The sequence below is a fragment of the Ceratotherium simum genome, chromosome 1 (genome assembly GCF_057802395.1).
Source record: "Ceratotherium simum simum isolate JZ-2026a chromosome 1, ASM5780239v1, whole genome shotgun sequence".
NCBI lineage: Eukaryota > Metazoa > Chordata > Mammalia > Perissodactyla > Rhinocerotidae > Ceratotherium > Ceratotherium simum.
In genome coordinates, this window is record NC_141900.1 from 85,368,645 (window position 1) to 85,390,237 (window position 21,593).

A 21,593-nucleotide genomic window follows, 5' to 3' on the forward strand; every position below is an offset into this window, starting at 1 on the left:
AGAAGAAGAGGTGGATTATGGATCCATTAAAAGGAAAACAGAATAGAATTCCAAAACAAACAAAACAAAAAATCCTGTTAGTTAAAATAAATCCAGCCCCTTGTTTCTAAATCTAATTAATTATCTCTCAGAGCCAAGGGAGAATACTATTTTCATTTTTCACATCTTCACTAACTATAAGTACCTACTAATTTAATTTTTGAAATAAACCCATTTAGGTCCCCCAGAATACATGAAGATTATTGTCTGCCCCCACAAAATGAGTATTACGGAAAAAACAAAACATATTACATGAGTGTCTTTTCCTGGTCCTGATAATAACTGATAAATACATAAACACACTTAAAATTGAGATATAACGTAAATCCTCCATATATGTATTGGCTTTGCATTTCTATTGTTTTAACTACTTGTCAGCATCAACACTAGTAGTATAGATTAAATTCCTAAAAAGTAGCTGTTTATTTTTATTTTTATATAATTTTTTTTATTTTACTTTTTCCCCCAAAGCCCCAGTAGACAGTTGTACTGTCATAGCTGCACATCCTTCCAGTTGCTGCATGTGGGACTCGGCCTCCTCATGGCCAGAGAAGCGGTGCGTCGGTGCGCGCCCGGGATCCGAACCCAGGCTGCCGGCAGCGGAGCGCGCAGCACTTAACCGCTAAGCCACGGGGCCGGCCCAAAAGTAGCTGTTTAGAAGCACCTATCACAATACTATGTCCAAGCAAGGAAAAAAGAAGGAGACCAAGCAGTATACTCAGAGAAGTCCAGAAATTCCCCAGGGTGTATCTATTTGTGGAATCTGACTGGGTGTTAGTCTAAATAAGATTTCTGTAATCAAATAACAGACACTGCTAAGTAAGACAAAATTATACAATTCTCTTGTTGCAGGACTTCACAGAGCCTTTAACATACTACTTAAGTCATTTCCCAATTTTAATTGATGATAGAACTGGGTTTTTTTGCCAAAGAACATCTCATGGGACTAGGGTTTCACAGAACACATCTTAGACAACATTGATAATTTATGTAAATTTGTAAACTGAGGTCTGAAGAAGAACAAGTAACTTGCTCAAAGTCACAGAGCCAGTGAGAGAAGAGTTGAAATCTGAGCACGGGTCATCTGCCTGTGATCTGGGGATCTCACTGAATCTGCTTTCTAAGAATTTCCAACACTCTGCAGTTAGGTCAATAAACACATTTTGCTTAGTATAAAGAAAAACAGCTATAATTTTATTAACACTTTCTAGATCAGATTATGCCCCTAAATACACAAAATGCCTGGGTTACCTCCCCGCAAAAAAAAAAACAACAAAAGGTTAGTTCAGCATTGCTGACAAAGCATCAAAAGTGGTATTTCAGATCTCAGAGCATGACCCAGCAAAATGAAAACCACCTGAAATTATGCTAAGTTAAGTGATGTGGAATGGTGATGATTGCAACCTTATGAGGTAAAATGTTACTCACTGATTGTCAGGAAAACCACAGGACTATGAATCCTCTACTCTAGTATAGTCACCTTTGGAATGAAACTGCACAGGAATCTAACCATAAGTGTGGACAAAGGAAATGCCAAATAACTAAAAGAGTTGCCGGAAGTTGGTACATAATTATTAAAGCAGAAAAACTTGCCTATTTTTCCTGGCTAGGTCCAAATTCCCTATAAGTATCTTGCAGGCTTTAAAGTTTATCTATGATCTTCCATTCCAACTAGACAAGCAGAACAGCTCTCATTAGCAAGAGTAATAGAGTAAACCATAACTGAACCATCCACAGACTGCAAGTGGCTTGTAAAGATACTAAATAAACACAGCTACTATATGCCAGGCAGTGTGCTAGGCACCTGAATATCTACTGTCCCATTTAGCCATTGAGATTGAAGAAAAAGATGGAACATTTATAGAAGACACAAAAGTGAACACAATTAAATGATCCATAAAACTGGTAAGAATCTCCAAATGGGCTTACCTGAGCAAAACACTCCATAGACCCAATCAAGAAAATCAAGTCTTTCACCAGGTCCGATACCCTCATCCGAAACTCCCCAAAGTCATCTGTCTCCTCAGGAACTCCCTCCTGAAATTTCAAATCAGATAACATTTGTTTTAAACTCACTAAGGGGCTGGCCCCGTGACTTAGCAGTTAAGTGCGCGCGCTCCGCTGCTGGCAGCCCAGGTTCGGATCCCGGGCGCCCACTGACGCACCGCTTCTCCAGCCATGCTGAGGCCGCGTCCCACGTACAGCAACTAGAAGGATTCGCATCTATGACATACAGCTATCTACTGGGACTTTGGGGGAAAAAATATATAAAAATAAAACATTTAAAAAAATAATAATAAAATCACTAAGGATTTCACTGACCTCTATAAAATCAAGAACAAAGAAGAAAAAGTCATTAAGCAGTCCAGTCCGAATGAACAGATAAATTAACTAAATCACAAGGATATTTTACTATAGTCTCCCAAACTTTTAGGTATGTCAAGTCAATACAACCTGTCCTCTACCTTTACTATGAGAAACTCTTCTTTTTTGTTTTTTGCATTTCCAAGCTACACTTGCTCTACTGTTAGAAAAATTTGGAGTGGTGGGGGTGGGAAGTGACCAGGAAGAAGTGGTAATTTAAGAGTTTATAAGTCTATCTAGAGAAGGTATAACTTTTTAGTACTGAATAAGCCTCTGAAGCTTTATGGTTCAAGAGCTACCAAAATCAACCATTACCACAATTACTAGATGCAGAATAGAATTTCAGACTTTAGAAAAAATTTCATATAGGTGGACAGATACATAATAAAACAGGTAAATTTTTCATTGAAAAATACATCATTTAGGGGCCAGCCCCGTGGCACAGTGGTTAAGTGCGTGTGCTCCGCCGCTGGCAGCCCGGGTTTGGATCCCGGGCACGCACCAATGCACCACTTGTCAAGCCATGCTGTGGCGGCGTCCCATATAAAGTGGAGGAAGATGGACACAGATGTTAGCCCAGGGCCAGTCCTCCTCAGCAAAAAAAGAGCAGGATTGGCACTGATGTTAGCTCAGGGCTGATCTTCCTCCCAAAGAAAAAACCAGATCATTTACATTTCATGCTTCTTAAATTTTTCTTATTCCAACACACTCCTACAAACTACAAAGGCTTACCAATTGTGAGATGAGGTTAAGGGCATGTGTAAGAATCTCAGAACGTGAATATCTGGAAAAAGCCCTTAGTACTATTGAGAGTTGATTTAGTTCATTCTCCTTAAGAGGAAGAAATTAAAGTCAGGGAATAAGGAGGAAATGACGGCTGTCTCAGATGAGACAATGAATTATAAAGCCCTATACAAATTATAAACACTACACACCTACAAGTGTAAGGAATTATCTGCAAGGGACATGGTGCCATGGAACTAGGAAAGGGAAGGGGATCAATCAAGTAGAGCCATTTAAACCAGAGCGGCCTTGCTTGTATTTACATATCAGGCATCAAAGTAAGATGTAGCTGTAGATAGGATTCCTCAGTTAAAAAAAAAGTATTGAAAACCACTAGACTAGATCATCACTAACGGTCTGTGGAAATACAAAATACCATGACTCAAGCAACAGTGTTAATACTAAAATGAAGAGAACAAACAGTTTTCATGTCAGATTTAACTGTAAGCAATGGAAAAAAACTCACTCCAGGTCCTACGTTAAAGGACAAGGATTAAACCAACCCACCAACCAACCAAAAAGATGAAATAAATGCTGTAAAATTTGAAGAGACTAAGCAAAGAACGGGGGTTGAAGAGTTTTCCAATGGACTATTTTATAATATTTCTAGTATATTTTCTTTTAAGCCAATAGAATATTTCTATATTTTCTTTTAAATTATAATATCAGTACAAATAACATAAAGAAAAACATGTGTGTATGTGGGGGGAGAGATCATGTTATTCTCCATATCCTCACACAAATATTTCGCTCCTGTGTTAGTTTTAACCCAACCACATATTTTACACTATTAAAAATACAGGGTATAAAATTTTACATTCTGATATTTTTCATTTATCATATCAACTATCAGTATTTCAACAGTTATTTTTTTTTTTTTTTTTTTTTAAAGATTTTATTTATTTTATTTTTTCCCCCCAAAGCCCCAGTGGATAGTTGTGTGTCGTGGCTGCACATCCTTCTAGTTGCTGTATGTGGGACTCGGCCTCAGGATGAACGGAGAAGTGGTGCCTCGATGCGCACCCGGGATCCGAACCCGGGCCGCCAGCATCGCAGCGCGCGCACTTAACCACCAAGCCACAGGGCCGGCCCTCAACAGTTATTATTTTTAACTGCTACATAATGGTTCATTAAGTTGCTACATCATAATTTATGTAAACTTTTCATTTTTTAATTTTATAGATAATGCTTTATACATAAATAGCTATTTTTTTCTTCTGCAGAATTATTTAAGGTAAATTCCCAGGAGAAGAATTACTGGCTCAGCAGGATTGATCTCTTTCTATATAGACCTAATTCTCTTCATTATACTGGTATTGACTTCTTCAGTTAGCCTATAGAGTGACAAAAAACCTACAGATTCCATTAGTTTTATTCTCTATCTTTTTAGTTTCCTTTCAAATTAGCACTGAAACGAGGAGGAAATTAAGATTTGAAGAAGTAGAGAAGGGAACTTAACTTACATGGTCTGGTTCCAGCTGGCAGTGTCGAGCCAAGGCATGAAGCAGCCTCTGAATATAAGCTTTGAAGATGCCATGAATAACTTCATCGTTAGTTTTGTACAAATGCTCTCCTAGTCGGTACCAAAAGTTAAATGAAATTTCTACTACCTGTTAAATTAAGAGATAAAGAGAAAAGATGGTTTATTTGAATCAGAAAAGAAATGGAACAAGACAGTTTTATTATTACTAGGGCCATATAGGAAAGAAGATATACTTTTTTTTTTGTGAGGAAGATTAGCCCTGAGCTAACATCCATGCCAATCCTCCTCTTGCTGAGGAAGACCAGCCCTGATCTAACATCTATTGCCAATCCTCCTCCTATTTTTCCCCTTTTCTCCCCAAAGCTCCAATAGATAGTTGTACGTCATAGTTGCACATCCCTCTAGTTGCTATATGTGGGACACCGCCTCAGCATGGCAGGAGAAGCAGTGCGTTGGTGCCCCCTCGATCCAAACCCAGGCCGCCAGTAGCGGAGCGCACGCATTTAACCGCTAAGCCATGGGGGCCAGCCCCCAGATATACTTTTAAATAATATGAGTGGCACCAGTTAAGCAGCCACATTTTCTCTAGTAGATTTATTATTATCCTCCCAAATTATCTTCCCAGGTTAGGCCTAAAACTCCATTTTAAACGACTGACTTTACATTTCCTGTTTAGCCCTAGGATAACTTCTCCAACAGTATATTGGGTTATGAATTTAGAGCAATAGATACAGAAATGGAAGTCTCTTTTAAAGTGTTTTTTCCCAAATTCTGAAATCATTTATGTTTGAGATTAGAACACCTCAGCACCTCTTACCAGACAAACTATCTGCAAAACCCTGAACATACCAACCTCTTGTCACTTTTATTCACCTGCTTTCTTGAGTGGGACAAAAAGTCTGGGACTTTATCCACAGCTTATCTTACATATGGCACTGTTTAAAGAGTGATAATTATTATACAGCGCTATACTTCCACCCAAAAATGAGTTTCATCCAAATCTAGATGTCCTCATGAGATTATGTCAAACAAATAAATATTGGGCCGGCCCAGTGGCTTAGCGGTTGGGTGCGCGTGCTCCGCTGCTGGCGGCCCAGGTTCGGATCCCGGGTGCGCACCGATGCACCACTTCTCCGGCCATGCTGAAGCCGCGTCCCACATACAGCAACTGGAAGGATGTGCAACTATGACATACAACTATCTACTGGGGCTTTGGGGGGAAAAAATAAATAAATAAAATTATAAAAATAAATAAATAAATAAATATTATCTTTTATGTGATAACAGAAAAAGGGCTGAGAATCACAGAACTACAGTGCCCCTCCCAAAGAGAGTCCCTACTATTCTTTCCCCATCAAGGATGCCAAAATAGAGCTATTTAAAACAATACCCAACTTGGGAGTTCTTTCTCACTTCTTATACTATTAAGAGGAGGTAAAACTTCTTGAATAAATGGAGACATTTTTTAAAATCTAGCAAACTTAAAAGAGGCAAGGTGTCTTAGAGATTTTGGAATGAAGGAGACTCTAAACCCTTTCAATCTCTTTCTCATTTCCATCCATAATTTGGAGAAAAATTTTGGATATTAACACTTGTGGAGGTACAGTTAAGATTTTGGTGTTTGGGTTTTTTTTTTTTTTAAGCTGCAAAGCTCTCAAGAATAACTGGAGCTAGAGAGGGGCTCAGTAGAAAAGTAACAGGCTTTCTTCCTAACTGGTTCCTTGAGATGACAACACCAGTCAGCCCAGCTAACTAGGTAAGAGAATAGAACAGGACTCAAAGCAGAAGCCCAAATATAATTTTTTAAAAACCCGATACAGAAGAAACCCCCCATCACATTAATTAAAAATAAGGGGCCGGCCCCGTGGCTTGGCGGTTAAGTGCGCGCGCTCCGCTGTTGGCGGCCCCGGTTCGGATCCCAGGCGCGCACCGACGCACTGCTTCTCCGGCCATGCTGAGGCCGTGTCCCACATACAGCAACTAGAAGGATGTGCAGCTATGACATACAACTATCTACTGGGGCTTTGGGGGAAAAAACCAAATAAATAAAATTAAAAAAAAAAAAAAAATTAAAAATAAGACTATAATTTCTCACAAATAAAAAGCTGGATGGGAGGCAATAAAATATAGATAATATGTAACATAAAACTTGGAGAATAATGGCTTTAACATAGTATAAACAGTACCTCATATTGAGGATGTCCTGCACAGATAAGAAGCAGTTCCAGAGTTCGTAGGTCCCCAAGACCTTGGCCTGGAGTACAAACAATTTTTTCAAGAAAAGTTTCACATAGTTCAGTGAAAATACGGCAGTAATTCAGAACTCTGTAGATGAAAGAGGAATGAGAGCATCCAGTCAGAAATCTGGACATTATATGTATATACTCATAGACACACAAATACATAAAAGGATCCTCAGCCTAGGAGACATGTAGTGATTATCTGCTGTGCTGTATCAAAATCTCTGTAACAGCCACCTTTTCTTACATCATTTACTTTTACACATATAAACAAATGACTCGTAAGTCACTTTAAATTCTCAATTACTAAAACATGTGAATAAAACTCCCATCAAATCACACTTGATACTTCAAAGTTCATCCCCAATTCTTAGAGCTTTACCCTTTGTAAGTGCAAAAAATAATTACTTTCCATGATTACAACCTCTCCTTCTGCATCCAAGTCACCACTCTGGTTCAGATGAGAATAGCAGAGCATCTTTAGAATGCAGTGTGTATATTTACAGAATCACAAAGGATAAATGAATAATAAAAAGTGACTTAAAAGAACACCAGACTGTATGTGAACCCAGAACTACTGCCTTAAATATTACTCACTTGTCTAAATCTTCACGTGCCACAGCCATATGATAGGCAGTCTCCAGTGTCAGGACTCCTTGAAAAAGTTGCATGGCTAATGGCAAGTTAGTCTCCACATTCTCAATGGCATAGAGAGCTGAGCACACACAGTCCGAAGCAGCTTCATGTAGGTTGGATGAGGTCTTATCCTGTTGCTGGGAGACAGCAGGAATAGGGAAGTAAGAAGTATGATCATTAAGCTGTAATCCAAGTAATAGGAAAACAATTATAGCCTGTTTCTGAACACGTACTTTAAATGCCTAACAGCCTAACAGTCGTGGCCCTTGACGAGACAACATCCATCAACCTTCCCAGTCCTATTTCTGACTATGTCCCTATATGCCAAATACATCAGCCCTTTTGCACCTCAATCACGGTCACATGACTCCTAAAATCCATGTTTTTTTCCACACAAGTCCCTCCAAATGGAATGCCATGTGTTCCCTGCCCTATTTTAATCTGTGGAAATCTTTTCCATCCTTTTTCTGATATTTCAGTACTATATAAAATGAAAGGGTCCAACAAGTATCAAGGATTCATACCTAACACATCATTGTGATGTTTCAGAATACCAAGGTTAAACAGAGATTCTTAAAGCTTCTGGGGAGGAGAGGAGAAGGTAACTTAGAAAGGAGCAAAAATTAGACAGTTATCCAGCTTCTCATTAACAATGATGCCTGCCAGTATACAAAAGAGCAAGGCCTTGGAAATTTTGAAGAAAAAGAATATTAAACCCACAACTCTATACTTACCTAAACCATCAATCAAGAATGAAAGTAAAATAAAAATACTTCTCAGGCATGCAAAAACTCAATGTTTACTTCCCACATATCCTTCTGAGGAAGGTATATGAGGAGGTTCAAAAAACAGTTAATCCAATCCAGAAGCATAGTAAAGAGAAGTCCCAGGATGATAGCTGGGAAGCAGATCTAAAGAGCAACTGAAACAAATTAGAGCAGATCAGAAGGTTCAAGGAGAGATGCCTCCAAGGTTTCTATTTCAGAGAGTATAGTTGAGAGGCTAGATAAATTTAGTGAAGGCATATTAGTCTTCTGTGAATAATCAAAAACAAGGACATTTAGAATCTCCAGGGGGTAAGCTATATAAGCAGGGTTGGGGGAGCAAAGAGATGCAAATTATTCATTAGGTTATTCTTAGATTGGGTGGTGGATGCAAAAAATATTCATGGTATTACTGTTTTAAAAGTTAAATGTTCAAATTTATTCTTTTGTATATATCAAGCATTATATTTTTAAAAGAACTATAGGCGGGCCGGCCCCGTGGCTTAGCGGTTAAGCGTGCGCGCTCTGCTACTGGCGGCGCAGGTTCGGATCCCAGGCGCGCACCAACGCACCACTTCTCCAGCCATGCTGAGGCCGCGTCCCACATACAGTAACTAGAAGGATGTGCAACTATGACATATAACGGCTTTGGGGGAAAAAAAAAGGAGGAGGATTGGCAATAGATGTTAGCTCAGAGCCGGTCTTCCTCAGCAAAAAGAGGAGGATTAGCATGGATGTTAGCTCAGGGCTGATCTTCCTCATAAAAAAAAAAAAACAAAAAGAACTATAGGAAAAAAGGCTATATAAGGAAGTTGTGGTCCAAACATAAAGCAAACTAAAATATGGCATGATTTTGAACCACTGAATGAATGTAAGAACGAGAATATACTTGACCCTAACTCTAGAAACACTCTTCTTTTAAGTGGCAGAAGGGTCCCGACACTAGATCAGTAGAGAAGATAATATAATCCCGGCACACTACTTAGCTTGTTCCTTATCCCAATCTCTATTCCCAGAAGTCACCACTGGTGGGCCGGCCCCGTGGCTTAGCGGTTAAGTGTGCGTGCTCCGCTGCTGGCGGCCCGGGTTCAGTTCCCGGGCACGCACCAACACACCGCTTCTCTGGCCATGCTGAGGCCGCGTCCCACATACAGCAACTAGAAGGATGTGCAGCTATGACATACAACTATCTACTGGGGCTTTGGGGGAAAAAAATAAATAAATAAATAAAATTATAAAAAAAAAAAGTCACCACTGTTTTAAATTTGAAGTGTATTCTAGACTGTTCTCCATTCATATGTAAGCATATTCATACATTTTTTAAACAAAAGTGGGATTTGAACTCATTTATATTGACTACTCTTCACATAATTTGGTGAGATGAGAATAAAAATTACCATTATTGATGGAGGGCATCAAGAGACATGGAGATACAGACAATGACTAGCAAAACAATGATTAATATCCTAACTTGCCTGAGTCTTAGCTTCTGATGCAAGAATGACAGAAGAAATACACCACCAAGAATGAAATGCTAAAAATGTCTCCTTGCAGAATGTACTTTCCTCTTCTTTCTTTAATTCACAGTGATAGCAATCTAGTATCATGCTACTATCTTCTAAATAATAGTGCACCAGCATACAACCAGTATACACAGAGCTTCCATACTAGTATGTCTTCATGGAAGGAAATCATCTGGGAGAAAGAGACAAAGTCACTCCCACCTCCAAAGACCTGTTCAATATTCATGCTTGAGATATTGCTATGTTTCTTGTTCTAAAAACTAGTCCTTTATTTTAAGCACTCACTTACTCCTATCTACCAAAACAGAGGAATGTATTACAAGGCACTATTACTTTCAAAGTTTAAGGAAGAAATGCACAAGTATATAGAAAGACATTACTTCTTATTCTATTAATCTCAAAAACCCAAAATCCATCCCAGACATACCCTGATGTTTAAGTAAACTATCTCAGGGACAAAGATAATATTCTGATCTATAATTGTCTCAAAGACCCAATGACCATTATTAGAAACCACAACTTTATACTTTTAAAACAAGGAAAAAGAGAGGATTGCTGGGAAGATGGCAGCACAGAAGGACTCTGAACCCACCTCCTCCCACGGACACAACAAATTTACAACTACCCTTGGAACAATTACCCCTGAGTGGGAACTGAAAACTGGATAAAAAGAACCCCCACAACAAGGGACAGTGCTGACTGAGGTGGAAGAGGCAGAAATTCCTTTCTGGAGAGGAAAAAGCTACATTCTAGCCATGATGCTTCACGGCCAGGAGAAATCTTAAGATATGAAGTGTTCCCTGGATGAGCGAGAGATCTGAGCAGGAAAGCTTTACCACAAGCAGCTTTTGGACTCAGCACAACCAAGACGAGTGTCAGGATATCTGGCTTTGCTGGTTATTAACAACAACAGGGTATACCCCCAGAAAAGTTATCAAACATAAGGGAAAGAAAAGCCTGCTCTTAAAGGGCCCATGCACAAATTCACCAGTTTCGGAAAGCAACCTAAAATCACAAGAGAGGTGTACAGTCCTTTGGTGAAAAGAGACTCACTTGATAGGCTCTGGGTGCATCTCAGCAAGAGTCGAGACCTCCCCAGGCTGGGACTGAGACACTGGCAGCAGCCATTATTGTGACCTAGTACAGGCGCCCTGACAGACGCTGGCAGATGCCATTCGAGTTCTTCCCCTGGCCTGTTAGTGCAGGGTCTGCCCCACCCACTAGAGCACCGATTTAATCCAGCTCAGCCAGGGCAAGCAGCCCACCCTAGGGACTGGCCCTACCCAACAGCAAGCCCTCAGGGAACTTGTGGGCCCACTCTGCAGGCATCTGTGAGGGGCGGGCTTGCCTTCGTGGAGTGTGTGGGGCCTCTGCAGTGGGTCAGGGCATGCTCACAGGGCAGGACTGCACTGACAGGGTGTGTGGGCCTGCAGGCAGTGGAGCTTGTCAGCTGCAGCAGGCTTGTGCTTCTCAAACAGCCATACAAGGGATCAGCCCACCTTCCAACACCTGAAACAATTGTGTGCTACCACGCCTGGGGCAGGCCCCACCCAGCTGCAGTACTGAGAGTGCTGACAACAGCCCTGCAGGCCAGAGGCCTACAGCAATTGTAAGCCCCTGAGCCTACTAACCAGCCACACTGGGGGCCTACTCACTTAACAGAACAACTGCAGCAGGAATGTGCTATTAGACCTTGCAGCCAACTTTGCTGGGGCTCCTCACACTCAATAAAGTGACTGACGGGACCATCGCAGCTTCACATAGCTGAGCATTACAACCAGCTGGCTATGGGGACAGCCTAGCCTCCCTGCACACCTGCAGCAAGAGCAACCCTGCCACAACAGAAGGACACAAGTAGCCCACACAAGGGACACTCCTGGAACATTTGGAACTGGTGACAAAAGGAAGCACACTTCTGGGCCTCATAAGGCATCTCTTACATAAGGCCACCTCTCCAAGACTGGGAGATGTAGCTGATCTACCTAATACATAGATACAAGCACAGAGAAAGAGGCAAAATGAGGAGACAAAGGAATATGTTCCAAATAAGGAAACAGGACAAATCCTCAGAAAGAGAACTAAACAAAACAGAGATAAACAATCATCTGACTAAGAGTACAAACTAACAGTCATATGGATGCTCACTGATCTTGGGAGAAGAATGGAAGAACTCAGTGAGAACTTCAACAAAGAATTGAAAAATATAAAAAAGAACCAATCAGAAATGAAGAATACAATAATGGAAATGAAAAATTCACTAGAGGGAATCAAAGCAGAGTAGATGATACAGAAGAATGGATCAGTGAGCTGGACAAAAGACTAATGGAAATCACTGAACAGATGAAAGCCAAAAGAATTAAAAAGAACAACGACAGTCTAAGGGACCCCTGGGACAATATCAAGTGCACAAACCTCTGTATTATAGGCGTCCCAGAAGAAGAGAGACAAACAGGTAGAGAATCTATTCAAAGAAATAATAGCTGAAAACTTTCCTAACCTAAGGAAGGAAACAGACATCTAGGTACAGGAAGCAGAGAGAGCACCAAAAAAGATAAACTCAAAGAGGCCCACACCAAGACACATTATAATTAAAGCATCAAGAATTAAAGATAAAGAGAGAATCCTAAAAGCTGCAAGAGAAAGGCAACAAGTTACATACAAAGGAAACCCCTTAAGGCTATCAGCTGACTTCTCAGCAGAAACTTCACAGGCTATAAAGGAGTGGCAGGATATATTTAAAGTGCTGAAAGGAAAAAACTTAGAGCCAAGAAGACTCTACCTGGCAAGGTTATCATTCAAAATCAAAGGAGAGATAAAGAGTTTTCCAGACAACCAAAAACTAAAGAAGTTTATCACCAATAAACCAGCCTTATAAGAAATACTAAAGGGACTTATTTAAGTGGAAAAGACAAGACCACAAATAGGAATAAGAAAATCATCAAAAAAAAGCAATAACATCACTAGTAAAGGCAAATATACACTAAAGGTAGCAGATCAACCACCTATGAAGCTAATACGAAGGTCAAAAGACAAAACTACTAAAATTATCTATTTCCATGATAAGAGGGTAATGGATATACATGCACATAAAAGATGTTAAATATGATATCAAAAACATAAAGTGTGGGAGGAGGGGAGTAAAAGAGTAGAGCTTTTAGCAAGAGGTCAAACTTAAGAGACCATCACTTAATATAGACTGTTATATATGTAGGTTATTATATATGAACCTCACGGTAATCACAAACCAGAAACCTATAATAAATACACAAAAAATTAAGAGAAAGGAACCCAAACATAACACTAAAGAAAGCCATCAAACCACAAGAGAAGGAACAGAGAACAACTACTAAAACACCCAGAAAAAAAGTAACAACATGGCAATAAGTACATACTTATGAATAGCTACTTTAAATGTCAACAGACTAAACGCTCCAATCAAAAGACACAGGGTGGCTGACTGGATAAAACAAGGAAAAAGAGACCAATGGTTTTTTGTTACTTGGATTTTAATATGTAAATCCCTGATCTACATAAAAGACTGTTTTCCCCTTAAACCTAACTAATAGACTCTACTCTGAGTATTAAAATTAACACCTTAATTTGGTACTTGGCAACAAGGAAGGGACACTGCTGCTTTCTTACTACATACTTTCCAATCACTGTGCAGAAATCTGAAAACACTATTATGTCCCAGAAAGTCACTTACTATAAGTGACTATGTGGTGGAAATACTTTGATAAACAAAGCCATTACTTACTAAAACCTCAAAAAGGAGTGCTAGTAACTTATTGTTAGCCATGAAGTTACTGTCCAAAACTCCTAAGTTAAACCAACTTCCCAAACAGCGAAAGACCTTCATAAGCATTTTCTCATCTGTTCCTGCTTTTTCTACACAGGTCATCTGAAAAGAAAGAAAAAAAGTTAAAACAAATAATGTTAATCTTTATAGTTAAACCATATGACAATCACATTACAGGTATAATAATGAGAAGGATGACAATAATAACAGCTAACAGTTAAAAGTGCTTTCTAAGTGGCACAGTTTTCAACATTCTTAATTCTCTTAACCCCCACTAAAACTCTGTAAGTAGATACTATTATTATGCCCACCTTCTCAATTGGGAAGTTGAGGTATAGGGACGTTATAGACTTGCCCAAAGATAGCTATGTTTCAGAAATAACTATGTTTCTTAGATCCCACTTCTGCATTAGTGTAACATTACCAATAGAATTGTTTTAAAAGTAACTCATCTATACCCTTGATTTTATAGAATAGAAATAAGCTACTCATACTACTATACATTCTCACATGAAAAGCTGATGTTTCAATTTCAGCACCTGGATACTCCAGCAAATATGCCATTCCACAAAAAGTGACACTACTATAAATATGATAGTCTATAAAAGATAAAATGAAAAGTCAAACTAAAACTCACCATTGTTTCTCTTTGCAAACTGTTTTTCTGATGTATATTTTTTCCAAAGTAAAGCGTAATGCAACTTTTTCTGGATAAAGAATGTTTATAAATAACTTTTGCAGACAATGAGTTAGAAACATAATTACCATGGGGGTTTGGCATGGGAGGTATGAAATCCCATAATGATCTAAATGCTGACACTTGTACTTCCAGTAGCCAGGTTCCCCCTACATTTGCAGTATCAGACAATAATGATTACATACTTATTAATTAGTTTGAATTGCACTGAACTGAATTGAAAGGAAGGAAGAAAAAAAGAATTAAAGTAAGTTCATGGCAACCCGCCACCCTCCCCCCTCCCCCCTTCCCCCGAAGCTTTGAAGCTCTCAGTGTTAACTCATTACATAATTCCTTGGCCTTTATGCCTCCTTAATGACATTTCAATTTTAATAAGCCATGATGTTTACAAATGGAAGGACTTGACTGTACATTCTAACTACTGACTCAAATTCAAGAACAGAATTTTGGAAAAACCTTACATCTAAAACTAGTTGCTTTGAAGAGAAGAAATTCTGTTAAATCAAATACACAATAAAGCTTCAGAACTAAGAGTTACTTTCAGTTCCTCTTTGAAAACTATATAATTAAAAACTCTGTCTCTTAAAGTAAGGCCTCAAAAGCTGAAAGATAAATGCCAGAAGAGCTCACCAGTAAAAAATACAGCAGAGGTAAATAAGAATTGATCTTGGATCAACAAAATGGAGAATAAATGAAGGGAGAAAAGTATTAGAGGCCAGGCTCAGTTCAGCTATAGAGAAAAAAGAATAATATTAAAAATTTTTTAAAGTTTAATGCAATGTTTGAGAATGGGTTCATTTAAATAGACCAGAAAATGGGATGGAATAGAACCACTGAAGAGAATGTGAGGGGAATGAATGAAAAAGGTTTTAAGAGGCCTTTGGCACCTGGTATTACAGCCAAATACCTATTTTTCTTGACAATTCTGGACTAATTTCATCCTCTAGGTTCTATCACATGACAAGCTACATAACAGATACAAGCTACATATACAGACCTTATTAAGTACCATAGGGATATATTTTTCAGATTTCATCACAATAAGTCAGGCTATCACTTGTCAATTATGATGAAGGGCTAAGTCAAGCACATGCCTTGGAAGCCGAAGTGGCTGTTGCACTTGACCATTGTGGCAGTAACGATGACTATAAGAACTGTAGTGTCAGCTGGATTCTTTCGAGTTCACCTGAGCACTTACAAAAAGAAAATGACAAGCTCAGATCTGTTAACTCTTAGCTCAAGTCACAGTCTGAGAACCAGAGAGCTTCCATGACAGCTCTAAAAGAAGCTCTTAATTTTTGTAGCTACAGGGCTAATACGCTGAAACTCATATACAAAATTTAATTGTGTAGCTTGCTGAATTACAAACAACAGTTGAATTTACAGTCTCACTAAGTTTCTCATGTGAAAGTTAGGAAATTGAGTGGTAAAGAATGAGATTCTGAAACTTGGAATGGAGATATCTGGTTGGACCCTAATGAAACACCCAAGCCACTCATACCAGTGGAAGTATGAGCCTTCTAGTATCTGAGAAGACTAGCCTTCCTCAGCTTGTAAGCCCTGTAATAACCTCATCTGAGACAGATGCCTTGAAGGGGCATGCTCATTCTCTTCAAGACCTACCTTAACCATGTCCTGTGTCACCCATAACTAGGGTCAAATCTCAGCATATTCCAGGGGGATGACTACACACAGGAGGAAATAATTTACACATCAAGAGAATCACAAAACTTTGCTAACAGGTATCTGGAGAAACCTGGGAAACATATGTGGAAGTGGATTCTAAGGGTATTAGACCAACGGAGGCTGGAAGATAACAATAGATTGAGCCAAACTCATTGATATGAGTCTACTTCCTAGAGATTCTGGTTTGTTTTGTTTTGTTTTTGTGAGGAAGATCAGCCCTGAGCTAACATGCATGCCAATCCTCCTCTTTTTGCTGAGGAAAAGTGGCCCTGAGCTAACATCCATGCCCATCTTTCTCCCGTTTATGTGGGACACCGCCACAGCATGGCCTGACAAGCGGTGCCTCGGTGCGCGCCCGGGATCCAAACCCGGGCCGCCAGCAGCAGAGTACACGCACTTAACCGCTACGCCATGGGGCCGGCCCCGAGATTCTGGATTTAATGAGTATATGGAGCCTCTGGGAAGGAGGAATATCACCAACAGGAATATCATGGTGCAAATATCTAGGATTTTGGAGCGAATCTACCCCCTCTTCTGAAGGTAGCTATTCTCCTTTTGAGAAGCAGATTCTGGCTTGCTACTGTGCATTGGTAGAGACTGAACATCTAACCATGGGACACTAGGTGATCATGTGGCCTGGGCTTCCCATCATGAACTGAGTATTGTCTGAACTACCTACCATAAAGTTGGGCATGCGTAGCAGCAACTTGTCATCAAACGGAAATGGTATATAAGAGACTGAGCTCAGAAAGGTCTGGAAGGTACAAGAGAGTTGCATGAGCAGGTAGTTCAGATTCCTTCAACACCCACTCTTCTTGCATTGATTCATCCCCCTCAATCCATGCCCATGGCGTTCTGGAGTGCTTCTTATGACCAGATAACTGAAGAAGAAAAAACTCAAGCCTGGATTACAGATGGATCTGCACAACATGATGGCACCACCTGAAAGTGAACAGCTGCAGCATTACAGGCCCACTCAGGGGCTATAGTGAAGGACAGTGATTGAAAGAAAATCCTCCTAGTGGGCAGAACTTCAAGCAGTATATTTGGTTGTCTACTATGTCTGGAGTGAGAGATGACCAGAAATATCGATCTATACTTATTTACAGAAATTTGCCGGGACGGCCCCGTGGCTTAGCGGTTAAGTGTGCGCAGTCCACTGCTGGCGGCCGGGGTTCAGATCCCGGGCACGCACCGACGCACCACTTCTCCAGCCATGCTGAGGCTGCATCCCACATACAGCAACTAGAAGGATGTGCAGCTGTGACATACAACTATCTACTGGGGCTTTGGGGGAAAAAAACAAATAAATAAATAAAATTATTTTTAAAAAAAAAAGAAATTTGCCAATGGTTTGGATGAATGATTAGAGATCTGAAAGAATCAGGATTGGAAGACTGGCGAAGTCTGAGGGGGAGGTATATGAATGGGCACAGACTGGAGATATTTCTGTCCTATGTGAATACTCACGAAAGGGCACCACTATAGAGGAATTTCTCAATGATAGATGGACAAAATGACAAACTCTATGATGTCAGCCTCCTACCCTAGTCACCCAATGCTTGCTCAATGGGATCATAGACAAAGTGGCCATAGTAGCAGGGATAGAGGCTACATGTGGGATTAACATGGGTCTCCACTTACTGGGGCTTCAGTGGTTAACACTACTGATAAGTGTCTAATCTGCCAAGAGCAGAGACCAACAGTGAGTCCTCAGTATGGCACATTTCCCATGGGGACTAGGTTGATTGATTACATTGTTCTTCTATTATGGAGAAAGCAAAGATTTGTCTTCACAGGAATAGACTCATATTCTGGATGCGGATTTGCCTTCCCTGCTTGTAATGCTTCTGCCAGCACTATCATTCATGGACTAACAGAATGCCATATCCAACCACCATGACACCATATCTAACTAAGGAACTTCTATCAGAGTAAAGGAAGTACATTAATGGGCAACTTTGGGCTCTGTTGTTTTGGAGATCTTGGTCCCCAACGAAAGAATGCTTCTACCAGGAAACACCAAAATGACTCCAGTGAATTGGAAGGTAAGACTACCACCTGGACAATTTGGGCTTCTTATGCCACTGAACCAACAGGAAAAAAAGGGGTTAATCCACAGGTTGGAGTAATTGATCCCAATTACCAAGAAAAAATTGTGTCGCTTCTACATAATGGAAGCAAAGAATTCTTAGCCTGGAACCCAGAGGATTCTCTATGGAGCCTCTTAGTACTTCCATGCCCAATAGTAAAGGTTAATGGAAAACTACAGAAGCAACAACCAAAGAAGGCAGGATGATTGAGGGCTCAAGACTCTTTGGAACGAAAGTTTGGGTCACTTCACAGAGTAAAGAACCCCAACCAGCCGAGGTTCTGGCCAAGGCAAGCATCTTAGTCCATTCAGGCTGCTATATTAGAATACCATAAAATGGGTGGCTTATAAACAACAGAAATTTTTTTTATATTTTATTTATTTATTTATTTTTCCCCCAAAGCCCCAGTAGATAGTTGTACATCATAGTTGCACATCCTTCTAGTTGCTGTATGTGGGACGCAGCCTCAGCATGGCCGGAGAAGCTGTGCGTCGGTGCGCGCCGGGGATCCGAACCCGGGCCACCAGCAGCGGAGCGTGCGCACTTAACCACTAAGCCACGGGGCCGGCCCTAAACAACAGAAATTTATTTCTCACAGTTCTGAAGGCTGGGAAGTCTAAAATCAAGGCACCCACAGAACCAGTGTCTGATGAGAACCTGCTTCCTGGTTCATAAACAATTGTCTTTTCGATGTGTCTTCACATAGCATAAGGGGGAAAAGGAGCTCTCTGGGATCTCCTTTATAAGGGCACTCACTAATCCCATTCATGAGGGCTCTACCCTCATGACCTAATCACATCCCAAAGGCCCCACCTCCAAATACCATCATACCAGGAATCAGTTTTCAACATATGAATTTGCGGGGGACACAAATATTCAGTCTATAGCAGCAGGGGAAAGATGAAATGAGTTGTGGAAGAAGAAAGCCACAGATACCAATTATGGCCTTGTGACCAATATATAAATGAGGGCTATAGAAGCTTTGCGTATTTTCTATTTGCTTGTTATGCCTCTGTACAAGAGTTTAAATGTGTGTGAAAGAGTGCATATGGAAGATGAGTTAGTCAAATGGGAAGACTGTGGCCAATTATAGATTTATTGACTCTTAGCTCCAAATTCACCCTTTTAGACTACTCCATAAAAACGGATCTGGGCTCTTCAAATATTTTTTCCTGTACCAGCTGGCACTAACTTTTTGTCAGAAGGACAATGGAGAGAAACTGCAAGAGGAAAAGAATTTTGCTTCCTGGTTCCAGTGTGCTCACTTGGCAGCCTTTTGCAGAATGTGCAGTTTCTCCAGCCCCAGACTCCTAGCTTCTCTAGTGCCTGGCTCCTGCAGTGCACTGGCCAGCAGTTTCCCCACCATTCCCCTACCCCCACCAACAGTTTTGTAGCAAAGTGCTTCTGGCTCATAAGTAATGTACAACTTCTCCAGCACCAGATTCAGTGCGCCCGGCTTCTCAGTACCTGCAGTGTACAGTGGCCAGGAGCTTCCCCTGGTACTCCCACATCCAGGTGATTTTGTGGCACAGTGCCTCTGATGAGATACCTTCCCTGAACAGCTTTCTTGGGCTTCCTAGAAAGCAGATTTCCAGCAAGTTCAAGAGGACAGATTTTCAGCAGCATGCAGCACCACACATGGCTATGGCCCCTACAACAGGGTCTGGATCTCAGCCCTGCGAGAAGGGTACACTCTTCCCTCCTTGGAAACTCTATCAAAGACTTGGGGTTAATGACTGCTCCTTGTATCTGTTTTATTTCTATATTCTTTACAGCATTCTTTACTTATTACCAGACAATCCCCCGTAACTGTAACCTCCTGTTATAGTTAATCATTCTTTATATTAAACATTCCCACAGGGCCAGCCCCGTGGCTTAGTGGTTAAGTGCGCGCTTAACCACTACTGGCAGCCCGGGTTCGGATCCCGGGCGCGCACCGACGCACCGCTTCTCCAGCCATTCTGAGGCCGCATCCCACATACAGCAACTAGAAGGATGTGCAACTATGACATACAACTATCTACTGGGGCTTTGGGGGGAAAAAAAGGAGGAGGATTGGCAATAGATGTTAGCGCAGAGCTGGTCTTTACTTCCTCAGCAACAAGAGAAGGACTGGCATGGATGTTAGCTCAGGGCTGATCTTCCTCACAAAAAAAACATTCCCACAAATTACTAGGTAGGTTTCTCTCTCCTGACTGGACCCAGACTAATACTAAAAGGAACCAAAAATTCTAGATCTGGGGCAAGGAGGTAAGAAGATGAGTATTAGTCATCTTTTTGTGTGAGGAAGCTAAGAAGTGCTCTAGTGGCCAAAATTATAACATTTTAAGCATCAAAGAATGATTTTAGTGGAAACTCTAGATCAATGAAAATCCATGAGTCCATAATAGTCCATAAAGAGAATGCCAGAAAAAAAAAAAACAGCAACATTTGAGGCAGCTTTAAAACAAATCCTTATTTTGAAAACAGGAAATTAAAAAAGAATTAAGATTTATCCTGCCTTTTTAGTAGGAACTCAGAAGAATGCAAACTAATATATATGTCATAGAAGGAATGACAGAATTAGTAAAACATTATTTTGCAAACCACAATGAAATTATTAAGGCAAGGATTATCAACTAGAATTTAAAACCATTAGGCAACAGGTTCATACAGAATTGGACATTTGTAAAATAACAAACTGCCATCATACAAATTGCATTATATTACAAGGGGGAAAACAGACTTTATAAATAGAAGAATCAGACTGTCATCATCCTAATCCAGTCAATCTTAGCATCACTAATGGAAGGTCAACCGAAAAGTATTTATCTTCTGATAAGATGCAGCATGGAGTACCTAAAATGCACTGTAGTCAAAAACGTTTAACCTTTTAATACTAATCCATCAAGGCTTTCAGTCTTTCTTAACCAGGGTTCTGGGAAAGAATTAATTCCTGCAGAAAATGATTTGAGTGACTACTTTCTCGATTACCCTATTGATGGTACATAGCTGGACCATTATTAATGCATAGGAGTGAAATCATTACATACACTGAATGCCTTAGGACATTAGTTTAATTCTCCTGAGGAACCTCTACTGAGAAGGGCTGCTTTAGACATAACTTCCAATTAGAGGAATTATAGAGAACAGGAAAACAAGCTAAATGAAACAAAGAAAAGGCAACCAGAAAATCCAGAAGGTTAAGATATTCTATAATACAAGTGATCCAATCTCTTCAACAAATCACTGCCATTTTCAAAAAGGAAGGGGAAGAGGGACTGTGATTAAGAGTCATAAGAACCTGGGCCGGCCCTATGGCTTAGTGGTTAAGTGCGCGCACTACGCTACTGGCGGCCCGGGTTCGGATTCCAGGGGCGCAACGACGCACCGCTTCTCCGACCATGCTAAGGCCGCATCCCACACACAGCAACTAGAAGGATGTGCAACTATGACATACAACTATCTACTGGGGCTTTGGGGAAAAAAAAAAGGAGGACTGGCAAT

The 21,593-nt window shown here is 40.4% G+C and overlaps 1 protein-coding gene across 2 annotated transcripts in view; it reads right to left on the reverse strand.

Annotated features, from left to right (window-relative positions):
- Positions 1–21,593, reverse strand: part of TNPO3 (transportin 3) — a 94,684-nt gene that overhangs the window by 45,279 nt on the left and 27,812 nt on the right. The window contains exons 5-9 of one of the 2 annotated variants that reach the window (XM_004418700.3): positions 13,590–13,733; positions 7,507–7,682; positions 6,856–6,994; positions 4,650–4,796; positions 1,969–2,076 (exon numbers count right to left, since the gene is read on the reverse strand). In XM_004418700.3, coding sequence (XP_004418757.1) covers positions 1,969–2,076; positions 4,650–4,796; positions 6,856–6,994; positions 7,507–7,682; positions 13,590–13,733 — 714 coding nt within the window. The remainder of the gene's footprint in view (positions 1–1,968; positions 2,077–4,649; positions 4,797–6,855; positions 6,995–7,506; positions 7,683–13,589; positions 13,734–21,593) is intronic. The other variant, XM_087430485.1, reaches the window with a different exon arrangement.